This window comes from Salvia hispanica, chromosome 4, assembly GCF_029641045.1.
Source record: "Salvia hispanica isolate PSC_SH4W2 chromosome 4, Shi_PSC_v1, whole genome shotgun sequence".
In the NCBI taxonomy this organism is placed as follows: Eukaryota; Viridiplantae; Streptophyta; class Magnoliopsida; order Lamiales; family Lamiaceae; genus Salvia; species Salvia hispanica.
Genome location: NC_142695.1, coordinates 11,864,136 through 11,888,804, shown reverse-complemented (window position 1 = coordinate 11,888,804; position 24,669 = coordinate 11,864,136). Strand labels below are relative to the sequence as shown.

General features: G+C 38.4%; 1 protein-coding gene and 1 pseudogene across 3 annotated transcripts; one reads left to right on the top strand and one right to left on the bottom strand.

Annotated features, from left to right (window-relative positions):
- Positions 1-5,579: 5,579 nt before the first annotated feature.
- Positions 5,580-10,020, bottom strand: LOC125190479 (uncharacterized). Of its 3 annotated transcripts, XM_089057396.1 has the most exons (6): positions 9,747-10,020; positions 7,018-9,217; positions 6,721-6,874; positions 6,384-6,496; positions 5,937-6,091; positions 5,580-5,853 (listed from the first exon to the last, which is right to left on the bottom strand). In XM_089057396.1, the coding sequence occupies exon 2, from the start codon at positions 9,121-9,123 to the stop codon at positions 7,063-7,065; it is 2,061 nt and encodes a 686-aa protein (XP_088913522.1). In that variant the 5' UTR covers positions 9,124-9,217; positions 9,747-10,020; the 3' UTR covers positions 5,580-5,853; positions 5,937-6,091; positions 6,384-6,496; positions 6,721-6,874; positions 7,018-7,062. The 3 variants fall into 3 exon arrangements, with proteins under 3 accessions (XP_088913522.1, XP_047943757.2, XP_047943758.2); XM_048087800.2 differs by having other exon boundaries at positions 5,580-6,091; XM_048087801.2 differs by having other exon boundaries at positions 5,580-6,091; positions 6,721-6,825.
- An 11,399-nt stretch (positions 10,021-21,419) lies between these two features.
- LOC125192285 (tetrahydroberberine oxidase pseudogene) lies at positions 21,420-23,229 on the top strand (annotated as a pseudogene).
- The last annotated feature ends 1,440 nt before the right edge of the window (positions 23,230-24,669 follow it).

Genomic DNA, 24,669 nt, shown 5'->3' with positions numbered 1-24,669 from the left:
GAGTTAGGTTTCAGTACATGTTGGGTTACTAATCAGGTGTTTGGTAGCCCATTTCATTTTTTTAACCCATTTTGTCAGCTGTTTGGTAGTCTATATTAAAAAAGGACTAGTGGACTTGAAATGACCATTCTCCCTCTAGGGTTTCTGTGGTATATAACATTCACCCAAGCATTCTTTTACTTTGCTGCTTCAATAGTGGTATTGTGGGCTCTACTTGGTCCACAAACTCCATGTCACCATTATCATTATCCTCCTCATTTCTGGATATCTCGACATCAAGTGCTTCTTCAATTGGATCATGCGACATCTCCCCACGAATGAAATTATGCAATAGGAAACAAGCCATGATCATCCTTATCTGGATCTTTATTGGGTAAAAGCTGGCACTCCTAAGCACAGCCCATCGCATTTTGACAACTGCGAATGCTCGCTCAATAATATTACGTGCTTTCGTGTGCCTCAAGTTGAACATCTCTTGTGCATTATGAGGCCGTTGCGTTCCCACTCCCCATTCTTTCAAATGGTACCGTACACCTTTGTACGGCGTGAGAAAACCTTCAGAGTTTGCATAACCATTGTCGCATAAAAAGTAATTCCCTAGAGAGAAGTATTCAACCACAAATCCATCAGTTAACAACAACATAATCTATATGGGCTGCTATGTATGAATTACAAATCACAACCTTTGGGAACTCTCAAACCTCCTTCTCTATGTACTGCATCCCTAAGCACACGAGAATCACCGGCGGAGCCTTCCCAGCCCGGTAAAAAATATAAAAATCTCATTTTGCGGTCACACGCAGCAAGGGTGTTAGTTGAGATCTGACCCTTTCTATTGCGATAGCGAGGCTTATCCGCATTGATTACAAGGACATTGATGTAAGTACCATCTAAAGCTCCGATACATCCCTATGCACATAAGATCAATATCAGTTTAAATCCAACAATCAGAAGGTAATTCATAAGATAAAATAAACAAGTCAAAAGGTAAATCATAAGATCAATATCAGTTTAAATCCAACAATCAAGAAGGTAAATCATTCAAATTGCAATCTCATTTACCTTAAAATATTTCCAGCGTGGATCAGTGTTGTCAACTGCAACGGGATCTGGCTTTGGCATCAATATTGTATGTACACTTATGATAGCTTGCAAAACAATATGCACATAGTGCGATACAGTTTCACCTGATCTTAGGAAGTTGAACCTTGTTATTCGATTTTTCTTATGATGTGCTAGAATTCCTACAAACATCGCCACTTGCTCCTCCACAAATACATATCGGCCATCCCGCAGTCCTCCAACCTCCTTTAGAAGCCTACACAATCGACCAAAAGTGTTCCTATCCATACGAAGGTTCACTAAGCAATCAACATCGCTCAAATGAACAAGTCTATTCATATGCTTGACATGGGGAGGAACCCTATCTAGGTGGGAGTAATGTTTAATCAGACGCCTCATGTCACGAGCTCGCAAATCTCTCCGTTTTTTTAAGTAGAGGTGTAAAATTGTTGTTGATTGCATATGAAAAACATTCATTATGTCCTCTAACAAAAGATAAATGTCAGTCGAAACTTTAAACGGTCGGGCCATCACCAATGTAAACGTACACAATCGATTGTGTTAGATGTCTGCACAAAATAACGGAGGTGATTATCGTAGCCCGAATCTACCACCAACAATGAAGTCGTAGAAGAATCAAATTATAAAATCAAAGAACAGATCTTTCATACCCAAATCTACCACCAACTATCGTGTAGAATTTTCATACCCAAATGTAAAATCAAAGAACAAATCTTTCATACCCGAATCTGTCACCAACTATCATGTAGAATTTTCATACCCAAACATAAAATCAAAGATCAGATCTTTCATACCCGAACCTACCACCAACTATCGTGTAGAACTTTCATACCCAAACAAAAAATCAAAAAACAGATCTAAGAAATTTTCATACCCAAACTTAAAAATCAAAGAACATATCAATGCTAAATTTTCATACCCAAACACAAAAATCAAAGGAACAGAAACTGTTACCGTGCCTCGAATCAAGGTTGTGGATGAGAAGAAGATGAAGGGAGATGACGGCAGACTACCGAGGCGCGTCGGTGGGAGCTGCTGGCGGAGGTGGGGTTGCGGAGCTGAGAATATAGATGGCGTCGAAGGAAATAGGGGGTGAGCGTTGCAGCTGAAGAAAGCTTCAATTGCTGAAGAAAGATTCAATTGTTGCTGAAATATGTGGTGGAGCTGAAAAGTGTGGAGGAGGATGAAGGCAAATTTGAGAAAGGATGTATTAATTCAACCCCAAAAAAGATCTAGTTTACAAACGGGAGGTGATTGCCTAGTTTTTTATCTATACAAAACTAAATGAACAGTGCGGGTCAATGAAATAAACACGGGTCATCGCGTCAGGCCAAATTTTCTACCAAACGTAAGTTTTGTGAAGTTAATTATCTTAAACTTGTCAAAACTTAGCTACCAAACATGCCCTCAATCATATTTACTTTATTTCATCAGTTATTTTACTTTTTTTTTATCTATTCTACTTTATTTATCTTCCTTACTTTTTAACAATTTCTTAATTTCTGTGCCTAAAAGTTTTGGTGAGACATAAGAAGTATACATTTGATAATTTAAATAGTTATCTATTTTATATATTCAATATCATGAATGATAATTATAATTAATGTTTTCAGATATAAAATATAAAAACAAAGAATGGAAATGTTGAAAGAAGAGAGAAAAAGAGAAGGCTGTGTTTTATAAAAGCAAATAATGAAAAGTAGAAAAAGACGAGAAGGTATAAATAAATAAAGAATGAAAATATTGAAAAAGGCGAAAGAAGGAGAAGGCTGCGTTTTGTTAATAAAAATTTGCGTATTAACCACAACATTGCACCTTAGGGGATCCACCTCCTGGGTGAGATCCCCTGCTGTGTTTAAAAACACAGCACCAAATACTGTGCTATGAAACGCACAAATTTAGGAGTGAAACGGCAGCATCTCTCCACTTTCTCAATCTTTCAATATTTTATTCTTATTTTATATTTTTAAATTATGAAGATATGAGTTGTAACTGTTGAAAGCATATTACCGTGCGTGAATACAGAGTATAATACTATATTAATTTTTTTTTCTTTCGTTCAATTACTGAAGTATTTGTTAAATCGGAAAATATTAATGGTAGGCATCCTTTTTTAAATAAAAATATTTAAAAATAATAACTATAATTAATAGTGTTTAAAATTGAATGTCCAAATTAAATGTTAATCAAATTATCAAATACTATAAAATAATTAATAACGAAAGGAAATATGAAGGATAGAAAATGATATGCTACGCACTTTATGTGAACAACTTATGTGAGTATCATCGTCGTTTAATACATTTTTAGCATTGTTTGTTTTGTTTTATAGTTTAATTATAATGCATTTAAAAATGTTATAGGCCACCACCCTTGTTCGACGCATTTTTAGCATTATTCAATTTATTTTAAAAAAATCATAAAAGTTTTATTTGTAGTTTTAGTTTTTTATTTGAGAATATGAAAAATTCAAACTTTGACTTTTATAAATTTTATAAGATTAACAATGCCAATAAAATTTTTAAAAATGTATTAAATCAAACTATAAAGCAAAACGAACAACACTAAAAATGTGATGAATGGGGGAGGTGTTCACATAAGTTGTCCACATAAGGTGCGTAGCATGTCATTTTCTATCCTTCATATTTCCTTTAATTGTTATTATTTTATAGTATTTGATAATTTGATTAATATTTAATTGAGGAATTCAATTTTAAACGGTATTCATTATAGTTACTATTATCTTTAAATATTTTATTTTAAAGAGGATACCTAAAATTAATATTTTTAGATTTTACAAATCTTTCAGTAATTGAACGAAATAAAAAAAAGTTAAGATACTACACTTACACTTTTTTAGCTAAATTTATTCACTACTCATGCTAATATTTTCAACTCATGATTGTGTTCATAATTTAAAAATATAAATATAAGAATAAAATAATGAAAGATTGAGAAAGTGGAGAGAAGCAGCCGTTTCATTCCTAAATTTATGCGTTTCATAGCACAACATTTGGTGCTGTATTTTTAAACACAGCAGGGAATCTCACCCCTAGGGAATTCACCTCACTTCGTATTGGTGAATAGATGGGCTTTTTTAAGACTGCTAATTTTTAAACGTTATTTAAATATGTATGCAGTTTTCACGATTATTTGTATTCATTTAAATCTTTATAATTAGATCATTAACATTATACTACTAACTCCGTCCACTAAAATTTGTCTCATTTTGACCCAACACGGATTTTAAGAAATGTAATGGAAAGTGGGTTAAAAAAGTTAATGGATTGTGGGTCCTACTTTTATATATTACTAGTTTTATAATAAAATGTGAGTAGGAATGAGTTAATGAAAAATGGAGTCCACTACCAAAAATGATAAAAATGAAATGGGACAAACATTGGAAGACGGAAGGAAATGAAAAAATGGTACAAATTTTGGTAGACGGGGATAGTAACATCTATCGTGTATCTGCAAATTTATGGAGTAAAAAAATACTAAACTCTAAACCTAAATCAGAATCAGAACTTTATTACAAAATCAGTATAATTGGTAACGTTCCTAAACCTAATTATCAATATTTTATTAAAATTAAGTAAACAAATTTAATACCTTGCATAACTAATAAAATTTAATTAGGAAAATCTAAGTTGGCTTTTTGTAAACAACTTTGTACGTATTAAGTGCATAGAAAATTATTGTATTAATTTAAATAATTTACAATGACACTCGTTAATTCTCCAAAACTCTCATTTTATATATGTATAGATAGATATAGATATAGATATAGATAGATAGTACTCCCTCCATCCCACAAAGATGAGTTTTAAGAAATGTAATGAAAAATGAATTGAAAAAGTTAGTGGAATTTGGTTCCTACTTTTATATATTAGTTTTATAATAAAATGTAAATGAGAATGAGTTAATGGAATATGAAGTCCCTTATAAAAAATGGTAAAAAGTGAAATGAGACAAATTTTATGGGATGAATGGAAATGGAAAAATAGAATAATCTTTATGGGATGGAGTATTATGTACTCCCTCCGTTCCATAGTAATGGAGACGTTTCTTTTCGGCACGGAGATTAAGAAAAATTGTGTTAGGTGAGTTAAATAAATGGAGAATAAAATGGAAGATGAAAAAGGTAGATAGATGAAGAGAGAAAAAAGTAAGAGAGAGTACAGTAGGTGACTTTTACTAAAAAATGAAATGACTCTATTATTATGGAACGTACCAAAATGGCAAAATGACTCTATTACTATGGAACGGAGGGAGTATTATTATTCTTTAATTTTAAATTAATTGCTAAAATTTTCGCTTGTTTTAAATAATAGTATGTCCCATTTTAATTTCATCACGTCCTTATCTAAATATCTCATTTTATTTTTACTAATCACATCCTTTGATATTCTCTAGCTCCCAATCTTTAATTATAGATCCATACTCTCGCAATACTTCTTCATTTTCGATTGCTAAGATCATAAAAACAAATCAACTGTATAAATACTTTGTTTTCTTGGCTTTCTCGTGAAAAAAAGATATCAAGAATCAGGCTACAATGAAAGGGGAGTGAGCATAAACAAAATTATCCCTTTATTCAAACGTTTCAGAAATTAAAAGAGATCAAACTCCACGTTTTTTGCAGGTGTTGAGGCCGATCCACTCCTTATCAGTATAGGTTTTCAGAAATCGGAACAGAGGTTTCTCCGCAATCTCAGTTTCCCACCGGTCACCATTTTCTAGCAGCTTCTCCTTGTCGTAGAGAAGTTCCTATGACGTGCAAAATTTGAAGATGTTGTATGCATTTCCTCCGTTGACACTAATATAGCATAGATGCAGATATTGGTAGCAACCTCGTGAGTCTCAGTAGCGAATTCATCGACTGGGCATGCTTCTTGGCAGAAACCACAGTATAATATATTCGAGGTGATCTCAATAACCTAGTTGTCCTTCTTCTCCCATCTTCACGCGCATCAGCTTCAATGGTGTTTGCTTGAGCAGTGCAGATCTGTAGAGGAAGATATGAAAGGGCATCAAGTAGAGCTTGCTGGACAAGAGACATAGATAGCCAACATAGACAAGCAAAAGTATACCCATCCCAAGAAAGATTTCTATGCCTTAACGAAGTAGTTCTGCATGTTTATGATGAAATAGGGTTTGAAGGATAATAATATATGTAGACAAACCCATCGAAGCATCTCAAGGGTAATAAAATGCAGCACATAATAAAGCATTTTAATTTTTACAGCAGCAGTTAGCAATAACCTAAGGCAAAGCAGAGTGAAAAATCATATCCTTACAGTTTCACATAGTTCACAAGCAATGCAACTCTCCTCCCAGTTGGATAACGTCGCAAAGCATGTTCTCCACGAAAGCGAAGACTTACAGGACCCTTCTCGAAGGTATAGTTAATCTGCACAACAGTAAAATATCAGAAAATTAATCATCCAACAGGTAGAGAGACAGACCAAATTGTGGTTCATCCGATAGCCGACTCATCCAGATAAATGGAATATAAAATAGGAACAATTCGGGGGGGGGGGGGGGGAGTAATTTAGTTGAGAAAATGTAGCTGAGAACACGAATAAAAATGTAGCCAATTGATACAAACTGCAGTTAATATACACACAGACTCACCGGAGAAAGCTACCATGATTCCCAGACAATGTGGACCAGATAAACTCACGAATAGCCTATGCCCAATCTTCCTCGCAGCTGATACTTCTGGATGGCTCTCTTTCACTGCCAACAGTATCTTCTACCATAAGAACCTTGCACAGTTGCACTATTACTGTAACAGTTCACATCACACAATCACAGTCACAATCGGCACCATTGCCACCATACCACAGCAACCAATTAACATAATCAAACAGAAAACAATGCATTCAAAGCAAATTTATCAGCAAATCTTAAGAAGGGAACAAAAATTACATGTCATTGACGTGGATGTGACTGATGAGATGAATGGCGTAAGGGTCAATTTTTCTTTAGCAAACCATGTAAAATAACATTGTGTGTTACACTATCGGGTGCAAAACCGCGGTTCTCCATCTCTACAAGCAAACGTTTTGCTTCCTCCATTGACCCCTTTTGACAAAGTGAGCCAATGATCATTGTATACATTCGAACATCAGGTTGTGGGCCGGTAGAATTAAGTTGGTTGAGAAGATCTATAGCAGCATCACATTTTCCATTTTTGCATAATCCGTTGATAAGAGTACCATATGAGACTAAATCAGGATCAAATCCTCTCTCTCCGATCTTATGCACTAACGAAACAGCTTCATCAATCTCTCCATTTCGGCACAACCCATCCAATAAAATATTATAAGTGAAGATGTTAGGTCTTACTCGTCGAGCTTCCATATCTTTAAAAAGCTTCCACGCATCAACAAATCTATCTTTACTAAGGAATCCATGTATCATGGCATTATAAGTATGTGTATTCTGCTCCAAACCTACAAAAGGGACTTCAAGGAAAAGAAACCAAGCCTCATCAACTCTTCCCTTCTTGCAGTATCCACGTATTAAGCTGTTATAGAACTTGATATGAGGCTTAAGTTGGTCAAAAAGATTCCTTGCAATATCAAGTTCTCCATGCATGCATAATCCATTGATAAGAGTAGCATACGAGGCTATATCAGGAGTGATTCCATTCGCTTCAATCATGCGCAGCAATGAAAAAGCTTCATCAATCTCCACATTCCTACATAGCCCATGCAATAGTATATTATAAGTAATCAGATTGGGACTTGCTAGGTGGTCCTTCATATCCTTGAAAAGCTTCCATCCATCAGTAAATCTATCATTACTAAATAGTCCATGTATCATGGTACTATAAGTAAAAGTATTATGCTTCAAACCTTTACGAGAAACTTCAAGGAAAAGAAGCCCAGCTTCATCCACTCTTCCCTTTTTGCAAAATCCATTTATTAAGCTGTTATAGCACACAATATCTGGCTTGAGGTCCCTGTCTGCTAGAGAATCAAATAATTGTTTTGCTTTATCAATCTGCCCTCGCAAACAGTAACCATCTATTAGGGTACTATAAGCAACAACATCAGGAAAAATATTATGTTGCTGCATAGTTTCCAACAAAGCCTCGGCCTCTCTCACCTTCCCTTGTTTGCAAAATGCATGGATTAATATACTAAAAGTAATGACATCCAAAGAGATATCAGAATCAGCCATTTGATTCAACAAGTCTTGAACATCCTGCAGTCTACCAGTGTCACACAAGCCCTGAATCATTGAATTATACGAGAATATAGTAGGTGTAACACCATTTCCTACCATCTTGGACAGGAGCTGCAAAGCATCATTGACCATTCCACACTTGCATAAGCTATCGAGTATTGCATTATATGCCCTAACATTGGGTCTCAATCCTGTTTTCTCTTCTAGTATACGAAGCAAATCATGGGCAAGGAGAACATGCCCAGATTTGCAAAGCCCATCTATGACAGTCAAAATCGTTATATCATCAGGCTCGTGCATTCTACAATTCAATATCTTTTCAAACAATTTCATGGCATCAGAGACTTTATTATCTAAAACCAGCCCTCTAATAAGTGTGTTGAAAGTTGTGGCATCCGGTTCGTAACCGCTCTTGAAGAAGATGCCCATTACAGAGAAACCAAAACTCACACATTTCTGAAGGCAATAACAGTTAATCGTAATATTCATCATGTAGCTATTCACAGGGACACCTATTCGACGCATTTCATCAAACACGTAGAGGGCAAAGGGATACTGCTTCATTTTTGCAATAACACTCAACAGATTGTTATACATGCAAACAGAAGGCTGTGGATGCATTCTCATCATTTGCTGAAACAAGTGAATAGCATCATCTAGTTCTCTAACATAACTGAAATCTAATCTTGGCGGCTCAGATGAAAAGAGTTGATCATTGCCACTGGAACGGTGGAAATCCGAACAGAGTGGTCGAACATAATAACTGATTTCAGGAGAAGCAATCTGTCTTCTACGATTCAGATCAGTTGCATAAGCAGAGATTTTTCTGCTCATCTTCATCTGCGGCACAGACTTGGGTGACCTTAAACAGCAACTTCGATTTTAAGTCTATAGCAGGATATGCACTAATCAGGTTCTGCTTCGTTAATTCCACCTGACAAACGGAGTGAGAGGAGACAAAGTTAAACACAATAAATAGAAAAAATATAGCATCAATATCTCCAAATTCTATTAACACAATAGCATATTTCATACTACCAGATCAACTATATTAGTGACATTATAAGAAATCTAAATTTTCATTTTCAGATGAAACATCTCTCTAAAGATCTGACGAAACAACCAAATTAGAATTTAAAAGAGACAAGATCAGAATTTGATAATCTGTTTTTATTTCAGTTTATATATTTTGCTTTAGTTTATTTTTTTTACTAGATATCAATTCCTATAAACTATTCAAATACATTATATTACTGAAGTAGTCTAAGGTATCAAATCCATCCATAATTCAAACTTCATTTCAACTGATAAAACAGCTGGATTGCTGCTAGATCAACTTAACTCGGCTCATCTAATACACTACACACTGAATTTGCAACTTCAATACATAAGAAAAAATATAGTATTTAAAAAAACTGTAATTAAGAGAAGAAGAAGGCAGCAGAAGAGAGGAGGAATCTGACCACAGCAATAGCGAGACCACCCGTTGAGACTTTTGATGACGTTGACGAGCTCATCGTGGTCGATTCCTTTCTCCTGGGAGACGGCCTAGCACGAATTCTTCCGCCATTGATTACCGGCGAATAGGCAGTGGTGCAATGGATTCTCCCGCCACTGATTACCGGCGAATCGGCGGTAGCGCCTCCGCAAAACAAAGGTGAAGAGAGGATAGGCGAAAATGGGTTACAAATAGGGAAATGTAAAAAATGTAACCGATTCACCTCACGCCGTTGGTGATTAATGGGCTTGTTTTACACTGCAATTAGTTACATATATATATAAGCCTTTTTTAAATAATACATTATTTTCAATGAATTTCTGTTAAAATATTTTCTTCTAGCATTTTCAGTTTTTAGAGAGTTTTGTACATTAATTGTCTTTATTCATTTTTTTTTTTGGGGATGGAGGGAGTAATATTTTATGTAAAAAAACAATGTAAACAGTTATTCGCAGTACTAATATTGTTCATAATTTTGCCCATCATCTATATATCTTGATTTACTAATTTGACTAAGTAGGACTTCTCTAGCTCATAAAGTCCTAATCACATCCTTTGATATTCTGTAGCTCACAATCTTTAATTATAAATCCATAACACAGACAGTAATAGTACTTGTTAATTTTCGATTGCTATAATCATAAAAAAAAATCAACCTAAGCTTCATCTACAAAAGTCATCCAAATTGCTAAAATCATAAAAACAAATCAGCCTAAGCTTCATCTACAATAGTCATCCAACAAAGGATATAATAACACGAGTCGAAGTTTGTTGTCCAAATAAGAAAGTGTAGAGAGAAGCAATATAGCAAATGTGATATCTGAAGCAAAAATAGCAACTGCATCAATACTATGTTTCCTTGCCTTTCTCGTGAAAAAGAATCAGGCTACAAGGGGGAGCATAAACAAAATTATCCCTTTATTTAAACATTTCAGAAATTAAGAGATCAAACTCCACATTGTTTTGCAGGTGGTGAGGCCAATCCACTCCTCAACGGTATAGGCTCCGCAATCTCAGTTTCCCACCGGTCACCATTTTCTAGCAGCTTCTCCATGTCGTAGAGAAGTTCCTAGGACGTACAAAATTTGAAGTTAGTGCATACATTTCCTCAGTTGACATACTACTAATATAGCATAGGTGCAGATATTGGTAGCAACCTCGTGAGTCTCAGTAGCGAATTCAAAGTTGGGTCCTTCAACAATGGCATCGAAACCACAGTATATGCACTTGGTCATGTCAATGTCATACCTGTCATTATAGTAGTTAAGAAGATAGTATATGGATAAAGGAGCTAAATTCCTGATAAAGTGATTCGAGGTGAACTCAATAACCTAGTTGTCCTTCTGCTCCCATCTTCACGCGCCTCGGCTTCAATGGTGATTGCTTGAGCAGGGCAGATCTGTAAAGGAAGATAAAAAAGGGCATTAAGTAGAGCTTGCTGGACACAGACAAGCAAAAGTATACCCATCCCAAGAGAGATTTCTATGCCTTAACGAAGTAGTTCAGCAAAATTATGATGTAGTTTGAATGATAAAATGCATGTAGACAAACCCATTGGAGCATCTAAAGGGTAATAAAAAAGCAGCATATAATAAAGCATTTGATTTTTTACTGCAGCAGTTAGCAATATAACCTAACTACCTAAGGCAAAAGCAGAGTACAAAATCAGATCCTTACAGCTTCACATAGTTTACAAGCAATGCAACGTTCCTCTCCAGTTGAATAACATCGTAAAGCATGTTCTCCACGAAAGCGAGGACTTAGTGTTTCCACTATAGTTGGCTGGGCCAAGCCACCAAGTGTGGCCAGGCCACAAAATCGTGGCCGGACCACCAATGCCCATGTTTCCCACTATAGTGGACATGGCCAAGCCACCAAAAAATATATTTTTTCCATTTTGTTTATATTTTAATTATACTACGATAAAAATTGTTAGACTACAATAATTAAATAAAATGCATAATTTAATGAAAAGTAAATCGAAAACCAAATCTTCGTTGTATTATAGAACGGGGTAAAATTATACAACGAAAATTGTTTTGGAACACGCAAACAAAAATATAAAAAAACACCGCCATCACCGACTACTCGGTCTCATCATCAGAGTCCGCCACTTCATCTTCACCCGTTGCATCGTCACCGCCACCGCCATCACCGTCACCACCACCGCCACAGCTGTAAGGTCCCGTCGCCGCCGCCGCCGTGTCCTCCCACCCCAACAACGACCTCAGCCTCACTATAAGGTCGTAGTACATCATCTTGGTAGTCGGGTCGGTCGACTTCTCATACAAGGCCAGAGTGTCCTTGAGTTCCTTTATCATCTGCACCGCTAGGGTGTTTTGCAACGCCGCTCGGGCCGATCCGGGGGCAGGTGCAGACGTGCCCGCAGCAGAGTGTTGGGAGGCAGCGGCGGAGGTGGATCTAGCGGCTCGGATTGCGGACTGTTGACCCAGGGGCCGTGGACGCCGGGATAGTGAAGGGGGGGGGGGAGCTCCTCCATGACCTCGTAGTTGAGGTCGAAGGCCCTTGAACCGCCGCTACTACTGCTGCAGTTGCCGCCCCTACCCGGTCTTGTACGGCTTGACCCAGTATCAGACGCGTTTTCGCAGATGGCTCTGAATTTTGGGGAGTCCCGCAGAACGAGGAATTCTGCCTAGTAGGTAAACTTCTTGCCTACTTGCACATTGAACAACTGCATCGACATGGATTTTATGTCGGCTTCGCTGCGGCCACTCTCAGCAGTGCGCAGTTGGTTCTCGTATATACCAATGAACTTTCGAAGAGCAGTAGTGATCCTGCCGAACTTCTTCCGAATCTGATCGGGTGTACGGTCGACGCTCCCCGACGGTTTGAATTCATTGTACACCACCAAGACTTTCCGCCAGAAGCATAAGTCGGTCTGATCCGTGCCAACTATGGCATCTGTCGTCACCGCGTCCCATGCCCTAGCAATAGCAATGGACTCGGCGTCTGTGTACAGAAACCCTCGTCGACCACCGTCGCCGCCTTCCTGCCCGCCGCCGCCATCGCCTTGTCCGCGACCACCACGGCCGCCGCCTTGCCCGCCGTCGCCGCCGCCGCCACCTCGCGCGGATCCTCCGCCACGCCCGCCGTTACCGCCGCCACTTCGGTTACCGCCGCCACCGCCGCTTCTTCCACCGCCTCCTCTCCCCGTCTCTACACGACCGGGCGTCGGCGTCGGGGTATCAGACGACCCCATCAATTGTTCCCATGTGAATCTATCAGATTCATCAAGCGGAGATTGACTGCTATGAAATGGGGAGGATTGAAATTGGGACGGGAAGTTAATCGCGTCCATGTTGGGTCGATAGTCGCCCGTCCCCGGTTGGGTACGACCCGCATATCTCTGCTGATAGGCCGAGGACTGACCCCAGTTTTGGGGTGTTTGTAGCCACGGCGTCGGCGATGGCGGACTCCACATCTGGGATGGAGGAGGGGTGGGACTTTATCTCTAGCGTTGGGGGGGTGGAAAGCTCCCCTGTCCCGAATCTCCATAACCGGGATCGTCTCCGCCTTGCATTTCACAAAAATTCAAATTGAAGGGAATAAGGTAAATTGTGTGTGAGAGTAGAGTAAAAATAAGATATGAATTTTAGGTATATATAGAAAAAATTTCGAAAATTTAAAAAAAAAAAAAAATCAGAAAAGGGGAGCCGCGGCTCGTGGCCAATGCTATAGGAGGGTCGCGGCCAGGCCACGATCGTGGCGCGCCCACGTCCACACCCCCCCCCCCCCCCCCCCCCGCCGCGGCTGCCCACCCCCCTCACTATAGGGAGCCGCGGCTCGCGGCTCTCCCGTGGCCCGGCCGCGGCTCGCCTATAGTGGACACCCTTAGAGGACCCTTCTCGAAAGGATAGTTAATCTGCACAACAATAAAATATCAGAAAATTAATCATCCAACAGGTGGAGACAATCCAAACGGTGGTTCATCTGATAACTGAACTCATCCATACAAATATAAAATTATCATATTATGCCATGTCCATATTCATTAATTAATTTTGAAGACTGCACATGAGAATATCCATTAGTGAAAAAATGTGCTCATCTAATTTATAGTATTAACAAACCATGTGAGATTGCATTAGTTTAATTAATCTTGATTAACTAAATCATGTTTCCTTCTTAATTCTGGTCAAAATCAAATCAATATTACTCGTGATTGCCGTAAATCGTAGATGTGAATTTTAAAATTTTAACTTAATTAGTTATTAGATTCAAAATTGTTTGAGAATAATTTCATCACATGGAACCGTGAAACTGCCGGTTAACCGGCGGTTCGGAACCGGCTGTTCGGTCGCGGTTTCGGTTCGAAAAATGTGGAACCTGAACTAAACCACGGTTCTAAAATTTACGGTTTCAGTTCGAGATATTTCTCACAGTTTCGGTTCGAAACCGTAACCGGCGGTTACGGTTTCGCGGTTAACCGCCGGTTTGGTAAACCTTGGGCAAGTCTACCTGAGGATGGGTGATGCACTATTTTTTAGCACTATTAATACTTGCAAGTACACAGAATAGAAATAGTATAGCCAAAGGTTAGTACCGGGATATCGAAAACGGGGAAGGCAAACACGGACTGTCTATCTTCTACTAAGACTCAATTACTATCTGGAGAAACGGAAGGTTTTGAAAACTTTTTGAAAATAGAAACCAATGGAAGGCAAATAACAACTAGATGCAAATAAATCACGAGATAAAATATAGAGATAAGGGAATTCCAGGGATATGCGTTCACAGTTATGGTTATACAAATTCCAAACTACAATACCCTAACACAGTTATTACTTTGATAGGACGAGTCACCTAGCTTATGCTCATGCGATACAAACGTTGATTAAAATATTAGGGTTGTCAATCCTAACACGTAACTCCAAAAAGCTCCTAAAACCCTTGAAAAGTCTTCACTCTCAATTAACAGTGTCGTTTTAATGGAAGCTAACTGTAGCGTCTACTAAGTGAACCTAATTCGCTAGAACTCTCTCACAGTTATGAAGCAAGTTATGTTAAATCATACAAGATTGTGTCACTCAATCATTCAAAATTACTTATGGAAGAAACAAAGTAAAAACAAAACGGATATTAAATAGAAAATTGGAATTGTATAACCAAAGTCGTTATTAACACATCCCTAGAATCCTATGAGTTTAGTTACACATAAGGAATAAGCTAAACACATAGATTAAAGGGAAAACAATTTGAACATAAAACTAAAGAAAATAAAACTCGTAGGTTGAATCCTTGTCGTTCTTGATGTTCTTGAAATCCTTCTCCAACTCCTTGCGCAATTGAAGTACTCTAGCTTTTGATCTATGTGAATTATTTTGCAAGTAGAAGCTCTCTAATTTGATGAAGCTTGAGGTCTTATTTATAGGGTAAAGCCAATCCTCATTGTAGAAGGAAAAGATCTTCAAAATATGGTAAATCTTGGAGCAGATCTAGGGCAATTCGGATTCGCTGCCTTTCTCCGGCGGGCCGCCGCACCTTGGCAGGCGGTCGCCGCGTTGGAGTCCAGAGTCTCTGTTCCTTCGGCGGCGGACCGCCGCATGACCTCCGTAGGTCGCCGGGCGAGACCCTCTTCCAAGCGTAAATTTCCGAGGCGGACTGCTGTACCGCTTTGACCGCCAGGCGCCGACGGTCACCGTACAACTTCGCGGCGGTCGCCGGTCGCCGTCTGACTCCAGATTTCCAGACTTTGCGTTTTGACTCCCTTTTTTGGCTCAATTATGCACATTTCTCACAAAACACGTCAAAATACCAAAATAAATAAAATATGCAAATAATGGACGTGCAGAGTGACTTTGACATAAAAAATGGACCAAATAATGACATTAAAATAGTGCAAAATCCGAGCGTATCAGTGGGTCAAAGGATGTAGCTGGGAATGAGCGTTGTACAAGGAATGAGGGAGACACCTGTTATGGACTCAAAATTCACATCGGTTGTAAGAATAACTTGTGTGGGTTATATAGGCTAAATAGGCTCTCTTTCCTAACAGGCTAGTTTTTAGGGCTAAGTTTTCCTGTTTAGTCTGTATCAATTATTGGTGCTTTTATTGAGAGCCCAACAGGATCAGAGTGATGGTCGGACAACGCATCGTGACCAACGAGTATGTTTGGGGCCAACTCGGAGAGGTGACCCGCGGAGTGGTAGGCGGGCAAAGAATCTATCGTGACCAATGAGAAATCGGAGTGGTGGTCTGGCAACGAACCAGTCGTGACCAACGAGGACGTTGACCCTTAATGGAGGGTCTAATGTTACGTACTCAATTCCCACATCGGTTGTGAGAATAACTGGTGTGAGGTATATAAACTAAATGAGCTCTCTCTCTCCTAACATGGTAGTCTTTTTTGGACTGAGTTCTCCTATTTAGTCTGCATCAGCACCCGATCAGGTGTTACGAGAGGATTCAAGGATCGGACCATATGTATAGCTAGGCCTGTCAAATTGGGTACCCGCGGATACCCGATCCGAAATTTTCGGGTACCCCTATCCCGAAATTCCTTAAATTCAATAGCCGATACCCGATCCGAATTTGATTTCGGGTACCCAAATACCCGACTCGGGTATCCAGTCCCGAAAAATCGGGTATCCAGTCCCAATTGTGATTTTAATTTTTTTTTTATAAATTAACTACAAACTTTTAGAATTTATTTAATATTATTTAATTCAAATTTAATACAAAGTTGAAGTACTAATATCCAAGTAAAAATAACTACAAACTTTTAGAAATACAAAATTCTTATAGTAGCTCGAATTAAAGAGAAAATAACTACAAACTTTTAGGAATACAAAATTCTTGTAGTAGTTCGAATTTAAAAGAAAATAACTACAAACTTTGAAAAATACAAAATTCATAAGTTATAGTACTACCTCCGTCCCTCAAAATTTGCTACACTTTGACCCGACACGGGTTTTAAGAAATGTAATGGAAAGTGAGTTGAAAAAGTTGGTGGGATGTGGGTCCTACTTTTAAAGTATTAGATTTATAATAAAATGTGAGTAGGAATGAGTTAGTGGAATATGGGGTCCACTACCAAAAATGGTAAAAGTGAAGTGTATCAAATTTTCAGGGACGGACCGAAATGGTAATATGTATCAAATTTTCAGGGACAGAGATAGTACATATTAAATTTTTTTTATCCATCCACAATAAGTCAATAACCATCAAAATTCATAAGTTCAAACATTCATCCTTTATAAATATCACAATTCAATAATTTATAAGAATCAAGATCTAACAATAATATCATCAAAAAATTCAAAATTATAAATATCACACGTCAATGAAATTAAAATTTAATTAAAAAATTTAAATTACATTCTTATATGCTAACTATTAAGTATTAATTAAATTATAGTTAAGAAGTTAAATTACATTTAGTTATAATAAAAATATAATTTATTAATTTTAGAAAATAAATCGGATAAATCGGATAATTCGGGTATACCCGATCGGATATCGGATAACCCGATACCCGATAATCCAAAATTCTCACTACCCGATCCCGATCCGATACCCGAAAAATCGGGTTTCGGGTATCCAATTATCTGACTTTTTCGGGTTTGGATATCGGGTATCCAATACCCGATATCCATTTTGACGGGGCTATGTATAGCGTAGGCAGCAGGAAGGGCCACCCAATTTGGTGGAAAAAGACAAGGTGAGCCACTCGACCAGGTGATCTCAATGCAACTCATAGCATACCACCTGAACGGTTGAGATAACTTCAATTTTCCACCCCGTCGGGTGACATACCTAGTGGCGATTTCTATCCTTCTTTTAGCACTTTTTCTTGTGAATGTAACCCGAAGTCTAACTACATATTTATGAGACTTTTGTAATTAGATTTGGGATAGGTTTTAATTGTTTAATAAATTTCAAATATTTGAGACAACTTATGTTTTCTAGTGTAGTGATGTAGGATTGTGGAGTCAATGCCAACAATTGAGTTGGTGAAAGTTGTCTAGGTTATTTATGAGATTGATAAGATCAAAAGTCTTAGGCAAGAGTTTATGGCTGTTTATGATAAATCACATCATTTGTTACAAAGAGCTATAAGTTCATACAAAAGCTTTTGTAAGTATTTATCTCAAATTTCCTTGCTTTTGTGTTTTTGCCTTATTATTTGTTTTATCGGTCAGAATGTGTTATTGACCAAAATTTGAGCTTTTAGCATGTTAATAGAATCTCCACAAAATTTGAACCAAAATTCTTGATTAATTGAGTGCTTGAAACTTCTTGGCTTGTTTTTTATATATTTGGGGGAAACTTGACATTAATTGTCAATTTTAAGCCATGAATTGTCGAGATAATTACCCATATTCTAGATGATTTGCTTGAGTCATCTCAAATTTAGTTCAATTTGGAGGTTGAGAACTATACCAAAATAATTACTTGAATTATATTTCAAATTTAATTCAAATTGGAGGTTGGGAACTATACCAAAATAATTACCAAAGTTGATAAAACTTCCAAACCCACATCTTATGTGTGTGAGTTTGGCTTTACGTCGTAGTATATTGTTTGTTTCATGTATATGATGAACCGGATAAAGGAGATATTGTTTGTGTAAGAGCATCCACATCCATACTCTTAGGCAAGAGCATGGATATAGGCTCGGACCCACTTTTATTTATTTTTTACTCTATGCTTTTTCGCAAGACCATGTTCAATGGTCCCACATTTATATTATTCAATTTAAATAGTTCAATTACTAAAACTTGTCTACCATATTAAAATGCATTAAAAATACCAGAACTACTATTACAAATTACAAAAATAAAATAAAAATTACATACTTAAAATCCTAGAAATTAAAATTACATACTTAAAATCCTAAAAATTAAAAATTACATAATTAAAATCCTAAAATATACACCCGTGCAAAATTTAAAGAAGGCTACTCCGATGGCAGTATCCCCAATTATTGTCAGAGAGCTCGTATCATTGCAATATGTGAATCAAGTTGTTCGGGTCTCATCCGAGACATATCGGCCATATTGGTTTGAACCGAAATGGCCCACAACGAGTTGGTGGGGGTGGAGGCGGCACAAAGGGAGCAAGAGCGGGAGCTCGCGTTGCGGCTGAGGTCGCGGCGCGACGGCGGTTGGCCGTCGCCTGTTTCCTTCCTAGCGGCCGGCGTTGGGAACTGCTCGGGCCGGCTGGCTGCTGTTCTTGGAGCTAATACCCCTGAAACTTTTGGATTTCATCGTTGGCTCTTCCGATGGCATTGCGCTCCATACTCTTATTGCGCTCGATGGTTCCATCCGGTCGGTCGACATTGTACCGGCGAGAGACGCGCCACCAAAATCTGTCCCCGGTTTGGTTCGTGCCGGTTTTCGCATCTTCGGAGATTACCAAATAGGCTTTGAATAACTTCTCCATCTCCTCCGGAGTATACGGGGTGCGGACGTTGGGGTCACCAGTACTGCAACGAGTACAAACACGGATACTACGAGGAGGCACCGGAACTGCCCTCCGATGGCGTCAGGGCGCTCCCACCCGTGCCAGTTTTGGGAGCCCACCCGTATTGCCCCTCCGCGTCTTGCTCGTCCACCGGGTAAGGCCGGTAGCCACCTGGAATATGCGAACCTTGGGTTTGAGGACGGGGCGAGAAATCCGTATCCGGATTAGGGAATGACGATGAGCTGAACCATTCAAGGTTCCATCCGCGGGAGTCGGAGGGGTGATCGCCGGAGCCGGACATTTTATGTAAGAGTGAAAGAGCTAGAATTTAGATGAGAATTGATTAGAGAAGTATTTTTTGTAGTGTGGTGTAAAAATTTTTTTGCGGAAATGAGGATATTTGTAGATGAAAATGTGAATTTTGGGATAAAAATAATGAAAAATAAATTAAAATTGGAGAAAAAATGGATATATTTTATTGGGAAGTGGGAAAATAATTTTTTTAAATTTAAAATCAATTTTTTAATATATTTCGAATTTTTAAAAAAAAATAAAAAATGCCAACGGCATTGCCGTTGGCTAATAACACGCCGCCACGTCACCCTGCTCAATGCCACGACGGAACTCGGTACATCGAGCAGGGCCGTGCTGTCGGCAAGAGTTTTATCGATAAAATTTTAAATATGTCAGTTCAAATAAACACATTTTTTTGTTTTATAAAACGTAATTTTTGATGAGGTTTCTTTCAAAACTGTTAGTGAATGATAAACGTAATACTTAAAAGTAATCGTTTTTTATAAAAAAATACTAACATACCTTTTAAAAACATACATGTAATACTAGAGATATGAACTTTCACCATAAGCGTGTACAAGAAAGTTGAAGGGGAGAATATAGTGTTTAATGGTGCTTTATGTTAACAGTAGATTGTTGATTGGAAACAGTAATGAGATATTGTCAAGCATGAGAAAATGGTTATCAACTTTGTTTGATACGAAATATACGTGAGAAGTTGGACACATTCTAGGCATTGAGGTTTTTAGGAGCAGCTAGAAGCGAATGTTGTATTTATTTCAAGAATCTTACGTCAAGACGATAACTAAATGCTTTAGCATGAAAGATTCCAAAAAATGTTTTTTATCATTTAGCAATGGAATCACGTTGTCTCAAGACACGTGTCCTAAAACAGTACTTGCACAATATGAAGATGGTGGTAGCGTCGGATGGCAAGTAGCGGTGAGGCTTTATCCGAAAGGGGAGAGATGAGTGTAAAAGGGAACTAGGGCACGATTTCCATACATCTTTCAGCCTCTATTTTTGACATAATACATAAGTAGTTAGAGAGAAGAGGAAGCTCCAGATTCTTCCAAGGTTGAAGATGGCGATTGAACTCGATTCATCTTCGGGAATAAAGTCTAGATCATTATAAATGTTTTCTTTGTTCTTAGCTTTGATTTCAGGAAGAACGTGACAGAACTGTATATACAGTTTTAGAATTCTTAATGACGATATATACTTTGATCATGTGTTGACTAATCTATCATTTTTCATGGCTAATTCATGTTGTGGCTTTGTTATTCTTGTGGTTTACATTCGTTTGATTAGTCAACTTATGCATGAATTTGGAAATAGAAAGATGAATAGAAATAAAGACCAATTCATAATGTTAAGGATATGAGATTGTTAAACTTAAACGGAGAAATAAAACATAAGAGGAAAAATATTTTTTTATAGTGCGTATGTCATTTTGTTGTTTATTATTTACTGTATTACAAGTTACAACCAATCTTCTTTTCCAATTTAGCTGAAATATGCGACGTAGAAAAAAATACCTTTAAAATGAAGAATAGTAGAATTTCGAATATCAATTAAAAAAAAAAAAAATCATACTCCATATCGCCTGCTGGAAGGCCAGTCAAGAGTCAAATTTCATTATGAAGATATTCAAAGATCAAATATCCATAGTCAAAATTAATGAGTTGGTTTATTTGAATTTGCTTTTCAAGAATCATGCAGTCGTATAGAGCTACGCGCCGCCTCGTCAATATACAGACTATGAAATCGGTTATTCAATGGAATTTTTATTTGACAATTGTTTTCAATTATTCTTATTTCATTCAAACTCATAATAATAATATTAGTATTCAAATTCAATGTTCAAACTCTATTGACTAATTTTTTACCTATAAAAGGAATACAACAAACGAAGCCCCCCAAAATAATCATCTATCAAATCATGAAGATTTATACTACTACTCTATCCTTGCTTCTTACCTTCATTTTTCTCTCCTCATCGACTTGTAGTGAAAGCAACCGCCACTTTCTTCAATGCCTCTCCCAAAATGAAAAATCCAACAACTTCTCTTCCATTTCCAATCTCATCTACACCCCAAACAATTCTTCCTACATTTCAATCCTACAATTTTCCATCCAAAACCTAAGATTCATCTCCGAATCCACCCCCAAACCACAACTCATCATAACCCCGAAACTCGAATCTCAAATCCCACCCATCATACACTGCGCCAAAGCCACAAACCTCCAAATCCGAACCCGAAGCGGCGGCCATGACTTCGAAGGACTATCTTACGTTGCAAAACTCCCCTTTCTCCTCCTCGACCTAATCCACCTTACCGATATCAAAATCGACGTCGTCGCGAAAACCGCATGGGTCCAAGCAGGCGCCACCGTCGGTGCTCTATACCACACGATAGCCGAGGCAAGCCCGGTTCTCGGATTCCCCGCCGGAAGCTGCCTAACCCTGGGAGTCGGTGGCCACTTCAGCGGCGGAGGCTACGGGACTTTGATGAGGAAACACGGACTCGCTGCTGACCAAGTCATCGATGCGAGAATAGTCAACTCTCGCGGTCAAATTCTCGACAGAAAGTCAATGGGCGAGGATCTATTCTGGGCTATCAGAGGCGGCGGCGGGGCCAGTTTTGGTGTGATTCTTGCATGGAAAGTGCGACTAGTGGATGTTCCTGAAATAGTCACTGTCTTCAGAATCCAGAGGAGTCTGGAGCAGAACGCGACTCAGCTCGTCCACCGCTGGCAGTCTGTGGCCCCGGAACTGGACCGTGATCTCTTAATTGGAGCGCTGATAGGTCCCGGCCAAGACGAGATCACGAAGAAAGCGACTATCCGTGCTACTTTCTTCTCGGTCTTTCTTGGCCGGGCCGAGAAATTACTAAAGGTGTTGCAAATCAGATTTCCGGAGCTAGGGTTAGCGAGAGAAGACTGCACGGAGATGAGCTGGATCCAGTCGACGCTATTCATCGCCGGATTCCCGATCGGATCACGTGAAGTTCTTCTCAACAGAAGCGATCCCGGCGTGAGGAGCTTCAAATCGAAGTCGGATTACGTGCAGAAGCCGATACCAGTGAAGGGGCTCGAGGGAATATGGCGGCGGCTGTTGGAGCCGGAAGCGACAGCGGCGTTGGTGCTGTTGATGCCGTACGGCGGAAGAATGGCGGAGATTAGAGAGTCGGCGCTTCCGTTTCCGCATAGGGGTGGGAATCTGTTTGAGGTTGCTCCGGTGGTGTATTGGAGTGAAGATGGAGGTGGGGATTCGGAGAGGTATGTAGATTGGATAAGAAGGCTTGAGAGTTACTTGACGCCTTATGTTTCATCTTCTCCGAGGGCGGCGTACTTCAACTACAGAGATCTCGATATCGGTGTTAATGGGGATGGAGGGAAAGCGATGAGTTACACACGAGCTGGGATTTGGGGTGCAAGATATTTCAAGTGTAATTTCGCTCGGCTTGTTCGAGTTAAAACTCTGGTTGATCCCAGTAACTTTTTCAAGAATGAGCAAAGCATTCCACCGCTGAAAGTAAGAGAATAGAGATTACAGTAGCTTCTTCCGTCCCAATAAATATGCAACATTTTAATAAAAAAAAAGTGAATAATATAGATTTTATTGATTTTGTGTGCATTATTTACACGAACATGGCATAACATGGGTCACTTTAAAATTTGTGATTATTTCAAAAAATAAATATGTTTATAATTGTTTTCAGTATGCCTCATTATTCAATGTTGACACTCCTTTTAATGATAATATTATATGTATATGTAATTATTGTCATCATTCTTTTATTATTTGCCAGTCATTGTCCATCTGTATCTCTCGCACCTTCCACTACCCATGCCGCAACTACTACTTTTGGTGTGACAAATATCGAAAATACTACAGTTGTTAATAATAGTTTAGGCCCCGAGAGTCGTAATCCTGATTCTGCAATGTACAAGATTTAAACTCGTTTACTTTTATACATAAATGCATGTACTCCCTCCGTCCCAAAGAAGATGACCCTACCTTAGGCGGCACGGGATATTATAACTTTATTTTGTGTGTTATATGAAGAAATAAAAAAAAAGAGAGAGATAGGAGAATAAAATAGAGATAAAAATGTTACAATTTTTAGTAATAATCATCTTGATTGAGACAAACTAAAAAGGAAAGTGGGTAGAGTGACAAAACATAATGTGACAAAAAAATTCTTTTTATCTATCGGAAGGTAGTAGTTGTAGGGCTATACATCTACAGTCAACTCGAAACATGTATATAAATCTAATATAGTTGGTGTGAAAATTTTCATAATTCAAACTTTGAATCACCATAAATATATTATATAGGTGCCGTAAATGAAAATTCATTATTGTTGCATTTAAATTGCTTGTTCGTATTTGAGTTAGACAAGACGTATTTGAGCGAGTCAAGAAAAACAATGATTAACTTGAAAAATTAAACCATCATCCAAAGTCCAAACAATGAAGGTCTCAAATTATTAATTTATATTACAATATTGAAATACTTTTCCGCAAGCCAAAACTGACTCCACAAATTATAATTATATGATCATATATGCACTCACTAATACATTTTCTCATACCTCTGAATTTCACACCATGGAATTCTCACACATTTTTGGCTTCTTGAAAATTTACACCGAATCAATCAAACTCGTTTTCAAAAATGCAAAAGTAATAGCATCAATCACCGCAGTTTCCATTTTCCTCTCATCCATCCTCTTTCTGATATTCACTTTCATCTACCAAACCGCCGCCAACTTCTCCGGCTCCGCCGTCTCCAACCTAAAAATAGAAATATTCACCGCGTTTATTTTGGTAGCGTACTTGTGTTTATTGGCCGCTTATTTGGCGATCGCCAAGGCGTCGTGGATCGCAGCGGTGATAGCAACGGCCGCGTCGTACAACGGCGGCAGAATATTACCGTTGCAAGAAGTATTCGACTGTCTGAAAGCGAAATGGACAGGTCGGTTGAGGGTTAAGTACCGGCGACCGCGACATCCGAAGCATATCGTGTGGCTGATCGTAACGGCTGTGGCTGTTGTTGAAGTTTTGTACGATCCGAAAAATCCCTTTTGGATAGTGGCCTTGTTTGCGTGTTTCGTTTTGCGCCTCTACACCGCGGTTGTTTGGAGCGTGGCGGCCGTTA

Coding starts and splice junctions, on each gene's coding strand:
- LOC125190479 (XM_048087800.2), bottom strand. CDS start 9,123: ATGAAGATGAGCAGAAAAATCTCTGCTTATGCAACTGATCTGAATCGT.